This window comes from Moschus berezovskii, chromosome 28, assembly GCF_049115385.1.
Source record: "Moschus berezovskii isolate FMDL1 chromosome 28, NW_MosBer_1.0, whole genome shotgun sequence".
In the NCBI taxonomy this organism is placed as follows: Eukaryota; Metazoa; Chordata; class Mammalia; order Artiodactyla; family Moschidae; genus Moschus; species Moschus berezovskii.
Genome location: NC_142487.1, coordinates 1,022,830 through 1,036,914, shown reverse-complemented (window position 1 = coordinate 1,036,914; position 14,085 = coordinate 1,022,830). Strand labels below are relative to the sequence as shown.

The window sequence follows — 14,085 nt, the reverse complement described above, 5'->3', positions numbered from 1 at the left end:
AATTAAAGATCTAAATAAGTGGAGAGGCATTTGATGTCCTTGGATTGGAAGACAGTGTTTTTAATCTGTCATTTCTTCCCAAATTTATCTATAGGTTCAAGACAACACAATCTCTATCAAAATCCCATCATAAGAATTGACTGAATAATCCTAAAATTTATATAGAAACAAATTTTTGACTGAGAAGAGCCAAATTAATTTAAAAGATCAAAAGGTTGGAGAACTTACATAACTCAATATCAAAACTTAATTACAAAGCTACTGTAATAAGACAGTGTGTTATTGGTGTAAGGATAGAATATAGATCAAAGAGAACGGAAGTCCAGAAATAAACCCATTTATGATCAACTGATTTCCACAAAAGGTGTCAAGGCAATACAGAGGGAAAAGTCTGTCCAATAAACAGAAGACAGACTTAAAAATGTGGTATATGCATACAACAGAATGTTCTTCAGCCCAAAAAAGGAACAAAATTACTGATACGCGGAGGAAATGACAACCCACTCCAGTGTTCTTGCCTGGAGAATCCCAGGGACTGGGGAGCCTGGTGGGCTGCCATCTATGGGGTCACACAGAGTCAGACACGACAGAAGTGATTTAGCAGCAGCAGCAGCATGCCATGGATGAACCTTAACATTATACTAAAGAAGTTAGACACAAATGTTGATATGATTCCATTTACAATAAATGTCTAGAAAAAGCAAACATCTAGAGACAGAAAGTATATCAGTGGTAGTCTGAAGCTTGACAAGAAACAAGAAATGAATAGAAACAGGCAGGAGGAAACTCTCTGTGGCAAATGGAAATGTTCCAAAACTGGACTGTGGTCATGTCTACACAATTGTGTAAATGCACCAAAAAAAATCACTGATCTGTATATTTACAGCAGGTGAGTTTCAGGAAGTGTAAATTATTCCCCAATAAAACTGCTTAAAAAAATGATAAAGAAGGTGCAAGAGTTCCCCAATCCTGGGGACACAAGCAGAGACTGCAAGAACTTCTATCAGGGACACTGGAGTGGAGCCCCATGACCTTCGTAATTGACCTCACTGTCCATCACTAAGAGCCTGGGGTCTTTTTGACCCAAAGTGCTAATATATACATTTTTTGTGGCTTTTCCCTGTTGCTATTCCTAGGACTATAAAGGAGAAGACATTTGCGACTGCTTTTCCAAATATTTCACTTGAAAACATTGAACACAGAATGTTTCTCACCTTTCGTCCTGTAAAGGCAGCCCGATGAAGTGGCGTGTCTCCCATGTCATTTAATACATTTACTTCCGCACCAGCCTAGTGAACATGAAAGCTTTAAACATCTTCCACATATCAAGAAATATACAAAGGTGAAAATAATTCCCTAAGAATATATTAAATGTTTTTAAAAATTAAAATACTTGTTAATAGTGACTGGTTGTCACTAGTAAAAATAACTCAGTTCACATTAATATACTCGGTTGGCCAAAAGGTTTGTTTAGAAAAACCCAAACAAACTTTTTGGCCAACTCAGTAGTAAGCTTCCTGAAAGTAAAAATCTATTTGATAGACAGAAAATAGTTTCTTTTGTTTAAAAATCTATCTGCCCTTCACTCTACTTTAGAAACACAAACGTTGAAAAGAAAAAGGAAAACCGTCTCTGAATAAAACAGCGTATTTTCTCCACCAAGGGAAAAAAAGAAAGAGATATCACAAATTAAATGGTGGAGGAACTGGAGGTTTAGGTGTCACGTTGGCTCCCGGATTTCATATTTGGGGTCAACAGATCAATTTTAAAATGTAATCCAATTTCAGAAATATCAGTATGAGTGAAAAATTATTCATCACAGAACTGAGAAATATGAGTTCTTAAATTACCCAGTGCTCATTAAGAGATTATGACATTATTTTTTAAATACATAAAATGTGCTTTGGCTATTTTTTTTAAACTATGCTCAAAAAAACAATGTAGTATCTTCATTAATTCCTATGTCTATTTTTGCAACTTTAAAAAGACAATACTGTAAAAATCAAACAACTAAAAAGACAATTTTAATTAAGCTAATCAAATTTGTGTATTTACCAAGGAAAAATCAAGTGATAAGCAATTGCTAAGGCTGTTATGCATTATAGCCCAAATGGCCTTTCCTAAGACTTCTATAATTTACACAGTAGCCGTATTTTTTACTTATTGAAAAATCAAAGCCATAAAAATACCTTTAATAGATCCTGGACCACCTGTCTATGTCCAAAATAGCACGCCAGGTGAAGAGGTGTCCAGCCCAAATTAGACTTACTTCTTCCTAAAAAAAAAAATGGAAAGAGGCATTTTTTTATTTTAAAAAACACTAAAGGGCAGATCCAGTAAACTATTAGCAGTTCACAGGGTTATCCTCAAGGTCTAAATAGGTCCTCAATGGATAGGTCATTCATTCAACAAACAGTTCCTGTGCTCCAGCTACTGAGTTAAAAGGCATAGTCACATTCTCTTTTCAGGCCTGTTCAGTCCCTTTCTGGAACCCCAGCGCCCACCCCGAATCATCTGCTAAGCCAACTGGACTACACTTCCCAGTCTCTCTCTTCGCAGAAACTTGTCCTCCACGTGCTTTTCTCGGAGGCTCTCAAGAGGCATTTTTAGATGTTATTAACTTTACAGTAAAATTTCTCCCGGCCAGGGGCTCCCTTTCACCCAGCACAGCTGATGTGTGAGAGGCACGAGCCTTGACACTAAGAAGGGTTTGGACTGAGATGGATTAGGGCCCAGATTCTTGCCACCTTCTAACTCAATGTCCTCTTCTTAAAAGGGGGGCAGGAGACCTGATGGGGGTTATATTCCGACTAGTCTGTGGCTCTAGCGTGCCGAGTATCTAACCATTTTGCCACCATCAAACAAAGATGCGGTTCTCTTGGTTCTCATTTCATGAAAAGCACCTCTTCTTGAACACCTGTCCTGTGTGAGCGGGCTGGAAAGGAAGGGAAACTAAGAACCAGTCTTCCCTGTGTCTGGAAAGCTGTGAGCGCTGCAGATAGGGACTGAAAACGGAGTCCTGACTTCAGATAAAACCTCGGGGAAACGAGGGTAAGGGTTACCAGTGTGGTCAAGTCCAACTAGAGAACAAGAACCAAAATAAAAAGCAATGAAATGTCAGATCCCAGCTGAGGAGAAGTATAAAACAACTGAGTTTGGTGAAAACGAGCAATGTAACTCAGTTTAGGGAAGAAAAAAGAAAGGCGCTATAGTTTAGAGCTGAGAAATTTCAGAAGGTCACCCAACTTCCCAATCAAGCTTGAGAGAATACAGCTTGTCAAGCACCAAAGCCCACCACCCTGGAGGGTCTACTGAAGCCCAGAAGCCACCTGGCCCCCCAAGGAGGAGCTGGAAGTAAATGGCTGCTCTCAGCCCCTGGATTCAGGTTTGGGGGCCAACAGAAAATCCACCATCAGCCTCACTGTGCCCGGAACAGACCTTTAATCGCTCCGAGAGGGACTGCCAGCGCACAGTGTCCTTGCTCCATTCACTGGGCGCCCACCAGAGCCCCTAACTCCAGTGGCAACACATCCATGAGCCACAGTCTATTTCGTGTAACATTTCTCTTTACCCTCTGTCCTTAACTGACAGCTAGCTCTTTCTGATGACAATGACTCTCCTTTATCTCTTGGACAGGGGAGGCCCTCCAGTTTCCACAGCCCCGCTGGTCCTCATGGCACAGAAGCCCCATGAATCTCACCATCGAAAACCAGCTCGATCTTTGGTCGGTGACCTCACTCATGTTACGATCCCTGTTGAGGCTTCTGCCATTAAGCACAGTTACCCCAGCCTCCACCCCCACCCCAGAAGACTTTCTCTGCTGCCATCTACAGCCTCCCAGTGGCTCACCCCTCACCACTTAACTCTGGGCAACATAGTCTCTCTCTGGGGCAAATCCTGCCACCGCCACTGTCTACTGCAATTCAGTAACCTGATGTCTCAGACTCTCAGCTTCCCTCATTTCTCCATAAACCTAGCCTCTGCTCTACTTTGGGTACCTGATCCCAGAGGCTGAGTCCGGATATCACCGGCACGTCTGAACTCAGGAACAGAGTCTCCACTTTCCAGCTTCTTCACACAGGCAAATCCCCAGCTTATTCTTCAATGGAACCAACCATCAAGTTCTTTAAACACTTTGTTTACATGTAAACATCCCCACCATCCTCACTTCCTTCAATCAGTCCAGCGTCTATTTCTTGGTCCTCACATCAACATTTCTCTGTCGATACCCTCCAATATCCTATCTTTGTCACAGCAGCTTAGAAAAACCCCAGAGCCTGATAAATACATTAGCTCAATTTTTCTATAGCCACAGTCAGGTCGCTAACAGCGGTAGAGAAAAATAACAGAACCCTGTGGATTTGTGGCTCCATCCAGTCAGGATCTCACACTTCATTGAAGCCCTTGCCAGGGTCCTCGCCACAGTGCCCTGTTCAGGGGTCTCTCCTATGCTCCACCACAGGTACTTCAATCCCCACTACTCCCCTCAAGCCTCTTTTCCAGACACCTGCTTCTTAGCAAACGATCTCCTCTCGGCTTCAGGGAAAAGAGAAGTTTTCATAGGACTCTCTGGGCTTCCTAGCGACCAAACCACCCCCGCACCTCTGCCCACAGGCACCGTTCCGTCCTTCCTCCTGGGGCCTCTGGATAATCACACTTCCCATATCCCGGATCCCACGCTTTCCTCCTACTTTCTGGGCAGTCCTTTCCCTCCTTATCTTTAACCACTCCCTTTTTCATCGCAAACAGGAAGGAGCAGGTAAGCATTTGCATGTCTTCCATCCAACGAGCAAAAGCACCCAACTCCTCTCCGGTTCTGAACCCCCTTGACCATCGTCCCCTTCATTCTCGCCCTCCTCTTCCCCATCTACACTCTTTCCACCTCGTTCCCTCCAGGAGCTACCCACTGACTCAGGCCAGGTTCACTTCCCACCACATCACTAAAGCTGTCCTCACTTTATCCCAGTAAGTTGTGTCGCCAGATCCTAAAGGCACTTTCCAGCAGGCAGCACGCTGCGTCACCGGACAGTGTCAGCCAGCCCAGTGCGAACCTCCAGAGCCCTGCACCCCGTGGGGCGTCTCCACGGCTCTGCACTTCCTCCGAGGGCTCTGCGCAAACTTCCACTTTCTCTGCTTCCTCTGACTGGGCCGGTCATCACTGGAATCTCCAACAATGACACCTCCTGGCCTTTTCCCACAGCTTTCCTTGCTTGTATGCTCTTGACTTCAAACTCCACATTTCCATCTCTGACTCAGCTCTACCGGTCAACTCTCTACTCTTCACCTCCACCTGGAGGAAACAGGAGTACCTTCTGCTCCCGGGATGCACAAAGCTGAACTCACTTATCTCACGGGCACACTCGCACACAGAAACTCCCTGTCCCCGCTCCCACTCTTCACAATCAGCTGTCCCATTATTCAACTCACTTCTCAATTCAGAAAAAAGCTGCTGATGCTGAAGCTCCAATACTTTGGCCACCTGATGCAAAAACCTGACTCACTGGAAAAGACTCTGATGCTGGGAAAGACTTAGGGCAGGAGGAGGAGGAGGCAACAGAGGATGAGATGGTTGCATGGCATCATCGATTCAATGGACATGAGTTTGAGCAAACTCCGGGAGATACTGAAGGACAGGGAAGCCTGGTGTGCTTCAGTCCATGGTGTCACAAAGAGTCAGACATGACTGAGCAACTGAAGAACAATATTCACTTTTCTATGGCCATTCCGTCCCAAAAGGGCTCCAACTCGTCTGATCTCAGAGGCTAAGCAGAGTTGGCCCTGGTTAGTACTTGGATGGGAGAAATAAGTACCACTCTTGCTGGCTTTCTCCTTTTTACCTCTTCCACAACTCAATCAGTCCAATCAATTCTACCTTCTAAATGTTAACTATATCTAAACACTTTTCACCATTCCCACTGCTTCCAGTCCCACATGACCCACAGCAGTCTTCTTTGAGTTACTCAGCATCTTCCCCACATCTAGTATTTCCACTTGGGATTCTGGATCAAGAAGTTCAAATTTCCAAAATCTTATTCTTAAAATACTCCAAATATCCTTTACACTCTTTACTATTTCTTATGGATATCCAAAATTTTTGATCAGTAAGAAATAATCAAGTTTAGAAATATGTACAGAAAACTGTACCCTACACTGAATAGTAAAACACTGGGAAACACCAGCAGATATTATGGGTGATGGGCTTCCCAGGTGGGGCTAGTGGTAAAGAACCTGCCTGCCAATTCAGGAGACAAAAGAGACATGAGTTTCATCACTGGTAGGAAAGACCCCCTGGAGAAGGAAACGGCAACCTACTCCAGTATTCTTGCCTGGAAATTCCATGGACAGAGGAGCCTGGTGGGCTACCATCCATGGGGTCACGAAGAGTCAGACACAACTGAGCAACTAATCACATACACACATTATGGGTAATACTCAAGTAATTTCTCCTGCAGACCTCTCAACAAAGTGAGAAGACAGCATCATACAGAAGCATCTTTATATTACCAATACAAGCTCTTATTTTGCTTTAAAAACTTATTTCTTGGAATACTACTCACTGAATTTATATAAAGCATGTTATTTAAACATATTAGCATTTATTTGCAAGAATGTCTCACCATTAGCAATAGACATGAACACAGACTTCTAACGTGGCAACAGCTGCAAACAAAACTGCCCAATTAGTCCCTCCTTTGTGCCCCAAGCCTAGAAGTACTGACCTTCACCTACAGAGATTCCCTCTCTCCCTTCAACCTGACATCATATCGGTCGGATTCCTTCCAACTAATAGCATCTCTATGTTGACTGTTGAGCTTTAAATCTTGCAGAAGAATTATACTACACTTTAACATTTTCTCAACTTCTTAGGGTTTGGAAAAACAAGTAAGATAGAAAATCAAGAAATGGCAGGCACCGAGACTCCCACCCGCAAATGCTCACATGCCTGGTCCCAGCTCTCCCCAGTCACTGCTGTGGGTGACCTCACCACCTCACCTGATTATGCTGTTCCTCTGCATAAACCCTTCAAACCACCCTTAAGACAAGCCTGACTGACAAGTATAATGAGGGTGAAATTTTGAAAAAGCATTAACAACTGTCTCTCAGTTTTACATTTCCTAGTAGGTGACTTTGTAAGAACCAGCCCAAGGTAACCATGGTCAGGGTGGAGGCGAGTAGGAAGTAAAGGGTCCCTGATGATGATCCAACAGGCATGTTTCCGGCATTCAGAACGGAACTCCAAGGTAAAGATTAAGAACCAGGATTCCATTCTACATATGGTAATGTGTATGTTTCAGTGCCATGCTTCCCAATCATCCCACCCTCTCCTTCTCCCACTGAGTCTGAAGCCAGTGCTCTGTGACAACCTGGAGGGATGGTGGGCAGGGAGGTGGGAGGGGGGTTCAGGGTGGAGGGACACAAGCATACCTAGGGCCAATTCATATTGATGTATGGCGAAAACCATCACAACACTGTAATTACCTTCCAATTAAAACAAATTTTTCAAAAATAGAACCAGGTTTCTGGTGAAGGATGAGAAGATTTTTAGAATCCCTTTAGCATTCCACCTCAGGCTAATTTCTGGACAACTCAGAGCATGTTTTCTTCCCTGATGCAAAGATAATACTCCGTCCATTGAGGGTGAGGCCATGAGGTCTCTTGCTCGAGCAGAGGAGGAGAACGTGACATGGGAGAACAAAATACCCATCAAGGACTCAGGGCTATGTGAGAGGAAAAGACGTAAGATGGGACACGTGGCTCCTGACCCGAGCCCAGAGAGCAAGGTAGGTCCAGGGAACAATGAGAATGGGTAGTGACAAGTGGGAAGTTAGGAAAAGGGCCCCCAGCAGGCACCAAGCCAAGCACCAACCTGCAGAGCGGCCAAGTCAAAGTAAACTCCGCAGTGCAGGCAGAGGGAAGGTCAAAGGCTGGGCCCCAGAGCTGCTCTGAGCCCCCACGTGTCACTCAAGACCCTGTGGCCACACCCAAGGAGTGTGTCCAAGGTGAACCAGCAAGCCTAGGCCATGTGTCAGATGAAAGATTTGAGAGAGGGTCAGGGTGACAAGAAGCCAGCAAGAGCCAAGGTGAGACTCCTGAGGCAGCCAAGGAGCACATCTGTGCTCATGATCAACTGAAACACCTGCGTGTGACTCCGTGTGCTTTAGCTTAGCTACAAGGATGCGCTGGAAGAGAGGCTGCAGAGGAACCAAAGGCAGTACACACAGAGAAAGGCTCGCCTTCACACGTAAAGGCCACCTTAGTGAGATGGGCTTCCCAGGTTCACGCTAGTGATAAAGAAACCACCTGCCAATGCAGGAGACAAAAGAGACCTGGGTTTAATCCCTGGGTCAGGAAGGTGGTCTGGACAAGGAAATGGCAACCCACTCCAGTGTTCTTGCCTGAGAAATCCCAGGGACAGAGGAGCCTGGCGGGCTACAGTCCACGGGGGTCACAGAGAGATGGGTACAACTAAAGCCACTCAGCACCCACTGAGATGGGAAAGGACACGGGTGAGAGGCCCAGGGAGGCCAATCGTTTTACAAAAAAGCCAGTGACAGAGGGACCCAAAGGCTAACATTTAGTCCTCCAAACTCCCGGGAGGAGAAGGAGTTGTTGAAATATCTGAGCCAATTTAAAAAATAAATTCTATTTCTCTGCACACCTGAGTTTAATATATTTGTAACCATGTTACGCAAGACAGGCTGTGATTTGGCGGCTGCTACTTACTCACCCCTCCCATCTGCAAAATCCCTGCCATCGAGGCTGCTTCTCACTTCAAGACGTTGGCACGTGACCTTTCTTCTGCTTTGAGCCCTTTTCTTCTCTATTTTTACTTGGTTACGTTTATGCACTCTTCATATATCACCTTAGGATGATTTCCTCCAAGAAACGAATCCTTCAAGTTCTAGTTACATACTTCTTATATATTCCATGACACTCCACATGTCATAGCTCCCATACTTTGTACATATTGTGCAATAAAGACTAGTCTGAGCTAGTAATCTACTAATCTCAGTGAGGGAAGGATCCTCTCCGAGAGTATTTTAAGGTTCTTCACATGATCCTGGGCATACAGTAAACACTCAAACCTGCTGCTTCAACTGCAATGTCTTTGAGAAGAAGAAATTGTCATAGCATGTATCCTGTGGGCTCAAGGATTATCCCTGTAGTTCATAAGATTTAGGATCCACGACAATTTTAAGACTGGATCTCAAGTTTGGGAGAGAATGGATACATGTCTATGTATGGCTGAGTCCCTTTGCTGTTCACCTGAAACTATCACAACATTATTAACGGGCTGCTGCTGCTGCTAAGTCGCTTCAGTCGTGTCCGACTCTGTGTGACCCCACAGAGGGCAGCTAACCAGGCTCCCCCATCTCTGGGATTCTCCAGGCAAGAACACTGGAGTGGGCTGCCATTTCCTTCTCCAAGCCATACTCCAATATAAAATAAAAAGTTAAGAAAAGAAAGACTGGCACCCAATTTCTCTTACTTAGAGGAGAGTAGAAGAGTACCCACTCTTCCAGGGCTTCTTCCTAGGATAAGAGATGGAAATTTATGGCACGCAAGTTCAAAAGGATTAGCACTAAATAAATGATAAAGTAGTGTATATGTGTGTGTGAACTTAGTCGCTCAGTCGTGTCCAGCTCTTTGCAATCCCATGGACTATGGCCCACCAGGCTCCTCTGTCCGTGGGATTCCCCAGGCAAGAATACTGCAGTGGGTTGCATTTCCTTCTCCAGAGGATCTGTCCAACCCAGAGACTGAACCCAAATCTTCTCCATTGGCAGGCAGATTCTTTACCACTGAGCCACCTACTGCATACTCACAAGAAAAAGTGAAAAAATACATTCAAGGCTTACCTTTGCAGTTAATGTCAGCAGTTACTTCATTCCTTTCCATGGTTTCTAACAGCTGTCTTACTTCTTCAGCGTTGCCGTTTCTGGCATGATGGAGAAGCTGTTGTTCTGCGTCTGTACTCATTTCTAGATTTAAAAAATAGTAACATTGCTATTAATCTAATAACATATATTAGCTTTTGGATATTCTGCCAACAGATAAAGGGGGAAAAAATCATCTTCATTTTGTAGCTAATAAGACAGACAAAAGGAATAATTAAACGAATCAGCTGCAGGGTCAAAATTTGACCTTGAGATTCTGTGCCCTGTGTATTATTACTGAAGCCTCAGCTTCCTTACCTGCAAAATACAATCAGCTTCATGACCTGTGGTAAGATTGTGTCTATGAAAGCTCACTGTCGAAGTATTTTGTATTTATTAGTACAACATTAACAATCTTATGTCTATAAAGTTAAAATATGGCAATTCATCAGTTCATATAGAATTATCAAAAGACTGAAATGATGTAAATGAACACATTGGAAACTTATGAGAAAATAAATTACAGATAAGGATCCTGGAGCCACCATACTTATCAATAAACTCTCATTTTCTTATCAAGCCTCAAGCCAACTATAGAGGAAAACAACCAAATTTAAAGCATTTATTCCAGAAAAAATACAAATTTCTTTCATACTAATAATCATTTGGGCTTCCCCGATGGCTCAGAAGGTTAAGAATCCACCTGCAGTAAAGAAGACGTGGGTTTGATCCCTGGATCGGGAAGATCCCCTGGGGAAGGGCATGGCAACCCATTCCAGTACTCTTGCCAGGAAAATCCCATGGATAGAGGAGCCTGGCTGGCTACAATCCATGGGGTCACAAAGGGTTGGACACGACTGAAGTGACTGAGCACAATAATCAGTTAAATGCAAATAGATCAAGCACAATGGTATTTTTTGCCTACCTCATTAACACAAATAAAAAAAGTAAACACACCAAATGCTGGCATGAACAGAAACTGTGCAGTCCAGTAAACTGTTAATATTACACATATTATATATAACTTGTACATAAGTTATTATACACATATGTTATACACATATATTATACACATGTTATACACACAAGTTATTGCACACATATGTTGCAGAGGGAGGAAGAGACAACAAACTGTCAAGATGAAATAATTTCAAAATACACAAATACCCAGGGAGGATGCCAGGAGACGGCCAAGTAAGAAACACCAGGACCTGTCTTTCCACCTGCACAAGTGCACTTGCAGAATCTGTCTGATGTAACTACTGTGGAACTCTGGAGCCTACTGAAGACTTGCAACTGCCAGGGAAGACTTGGAAGGTAACTGTGGTGATTTCAGCTCTTAGCAGAGCAGTGGTTCCCTATCCTTCAGACACCAGCAGGCATCTGTACGTACACTCCTAGAGCAGCCTGCTGCAGTCAAGGTTGACAAAAAGGACCCTGTCCTCCAAATACTGGGGAGCTAGGCTCTGAACACCGATTGCTGCTTTTGATCACAGACGTGCAGACAAGCAAGTGGGCAGCCACTGTTGCTGCATCTAGCCCCTTGTGGCAAGTCTTTCCAGTGGGCTGGAATGCCAGGAGATTTAAACAGCTAGCACCCTTTTGCCCCCCCCATTCATTTTTCCATATCCCCCTAAATTTCCCCTTAATTTTCCTCTAGTAAAAACCAGGACATTTACAACCAAATGCGTATGTGGGGGAAATTACAACGTGACTGCTCATTCCCACCCGAAAGCTCAAAAGACATGAGACAACCTTAAGTTTATACCTCAGGCTGGCCTTCAGCAGAGAGGCAGTCTACATCAAAATAAAAAAAAAAATAGCAAACCCTGGGGAAGAGGGTGTATCTGATTTCTAGAGTTATTGCATTAGATGCAAATGTCCAGTTTTCAGCAGTGCTGTTCCCTCCTCAAAAGACACAAATCACACAAAGAAATAGGAAAGCAGGGCCCACTCAAAGGAAAAAAACAACAGAAACTGTCCCTGAAGAAGAATTAATGGCAGATATACCAGACAAAGACTTTAAAACAACTGTCTTAAAAATGATTAAGAACTAAAGGGAGAAGCAGAGAAAATCAAGATATATAAACAAAATGGAAATAAAGATAGAAAACCTAAAATGAAGCCAAAAAGAAATTTTGCAGCTTAAAAGTGCAGTCACTAAAGTGAAAACTTGACTCGAGGGATTCAAAAGCAGATTTGAGCAGGAAGAATCAGTGAACTTGAAGACAGGACAACAGAAATTAATAACTGAGGACCAGAAACAAAAAAGATTGAAGAAAAGTGACCCGAACTTAGGAGATCTGTAGGACACCAACAAGCAGACCAACACAGGAATTACAGGTGTCCCAGAAGAGACAAGTGGGTAGAGCATCTGAAGAAATAAGGGTCAAAAACTTCCCAAATTTGGTCAAAGACATGAACATAAACATTCAAGAAGTCAAGGAACACCAAGATGAAATCGGAGATATATAATCACCCTTTCAAAAAACAGAATTTTGAAAGCAGGCCAAGAGAAAAGCAAAACATCACACAAGGGATCCTCGATAAGATGATCATATTTCTCGTGAGAAACTCTGAAGGCCAGAAGGCAGTGGGTAAAGAGTAAAATACGTAGGAGTTAAGTGTGTGCCTGGCTTGGATCTTAACCATCCTTGGATTGTCTGGGCTTTGTGCTAGTCACACTTCTGCGTGTCTGTGATCTGCTGCCTGATCAGCTGTGGGTACCCATGTCCCTCCTTGCAAGTCTTCTGCGTCCACCCATTCCTGAGAACTAGAGCCGGGCCCCCGTGTGCTCAGAAGAACAGGAAGAGCACCCTGTTTACCTCACAGACTCCTGCCAGCCTGGGGCCCAGAACCTGGTCCCTTCAGAGTGCTACCAGGTAACTCCGTGCTCAGCACTCACTCACATCCTCTTAAAAGGGCTCTTATAAACCCTCAGGGAAGACAAACTCAGACTCTAACCCAGAGACTGATTTCAGAGACTATTTTCCTAGGAGACGTCATCTAGCAGTGACCATAATGTCCTTTCTTCTCAACAGATTGTTGACTGGCATTTATACTGCTGCTGCTGCTAAGTCGCTTCAGTCGTGTCTGGCTCTGTGTGACCCCATAGATGGCAGCCGACCAGGCTCCGCCATCCCTGGGATTCTCCAGGCAAGAACACTGGAGTGGGTTGCCATTTCCGCTAACCACCCTAAATCATTTATAGTGCATGCTTATTAAAACATTCGATTAGCCATTTAAAAAGCTTAACAATACTTATTTTCACTGCAGCCCTATTTATAAAGCAAAAAAGTTAAAGTCCATTAGTAAAGGTTTGTTCACAAAACTGAATACTATGAAATCATCAAGGTTGTAAAAGGAATTTCTAAAACTATGGCACTGTAATGTATCATCAAGTCAGATGGATTTAATGTTACAGTCTTTGTATATGTTTTACATATTCACAGAAAAAGAAAAATACATTAGGATGATAACAGTGGTTACCTCTTACAGTGAAATTATGAACGGCTTTGATTGTCGTTTGACGGTTGTGCTTTCTAAACTCCCTACAATATAACAGCATTTAATCTTTGTAAGAAAAGTTACTGAAGATATAAAACAAAAAATCTTGTCAAATTAAATGGACATTTCATCACAGGTGATTTTATATATTTTAACGAGAAAAGTACATAAGTGACAATCCACTTTTGCTGGCAAAACACACAAAAAAATGTTCATTTAATATCTTTTTCCTGCTTTTCAAGAATGAATCAAAGAACACTTGAAGTATCTTCAGAACATACTAGAAGTTGTTTAATGTTACCTTGGGTTCTTACCACACCGGGTTTATAGAAAAAAATTTGTAGTTCTAAGTTTTTCAACTTCTGTATAATAAATATGAAAAGGGTACAGTCAAACTATTATTTATTTAAACAGTCCACAGTAATATAATATTCATGATATTCATATGAATTTATTTAAAAAGTCTAATATTCATATGATATTCATGTAAATAACATATGATATTCAATAATATCATATTCACCATGACAGTTACTGATAAGCGCTGGAATTGAGATTAAGAATTATTCAAAGGTTTGGGAATTCCCTGGTGGTCCAGTGGTTAGGACTGCTGGGGCCTAGGTTCAATCCCTGGTCAGGGAACGAAGATCCTGAAAGTCGAGCGGCATGGTCAAAAAAAAAATTATTCAAAGGTTGCAAA

General features: G+C 43.0%; 1 protein-coding gene across 5 annotated transcripts in view; it reads right to left on the bottom strand.

Moving 5' to 3' along the window:
- Positions 1–14,085, bottom strand: part of OSBPL1A (oxysterol binding protein like 1A) — a 223,554-nt gene that overhangs the window by 198,305 nt on the left and 11,164 nt on the right. For all 5 annotated transcript variants that reach the window (XM_055417076.2, XM_055417078.2, XM_055417079.2 and 2 more), the window contains exons 3-5: positions 9,861–9,983; positions 2,190–2,275; positions 1,215–1,289 (exon numbers count right to left, since the gene is read on the bottom strand). In XM_055417076.2, coding sequence (XP_055273051.2) covers positions 1,215–1,289; positions 2,190–2,275; positions 9,861–9,981 — 282 coding nt within the window. In that variant the 5' untranslated portion in view covers positions 9,982–9,983. The remainder of the gene's footprint in view (positions 1–1,214; positions 1,290–2,189; positions 2,276–9,860; positions 9,984–14,085) is intronic.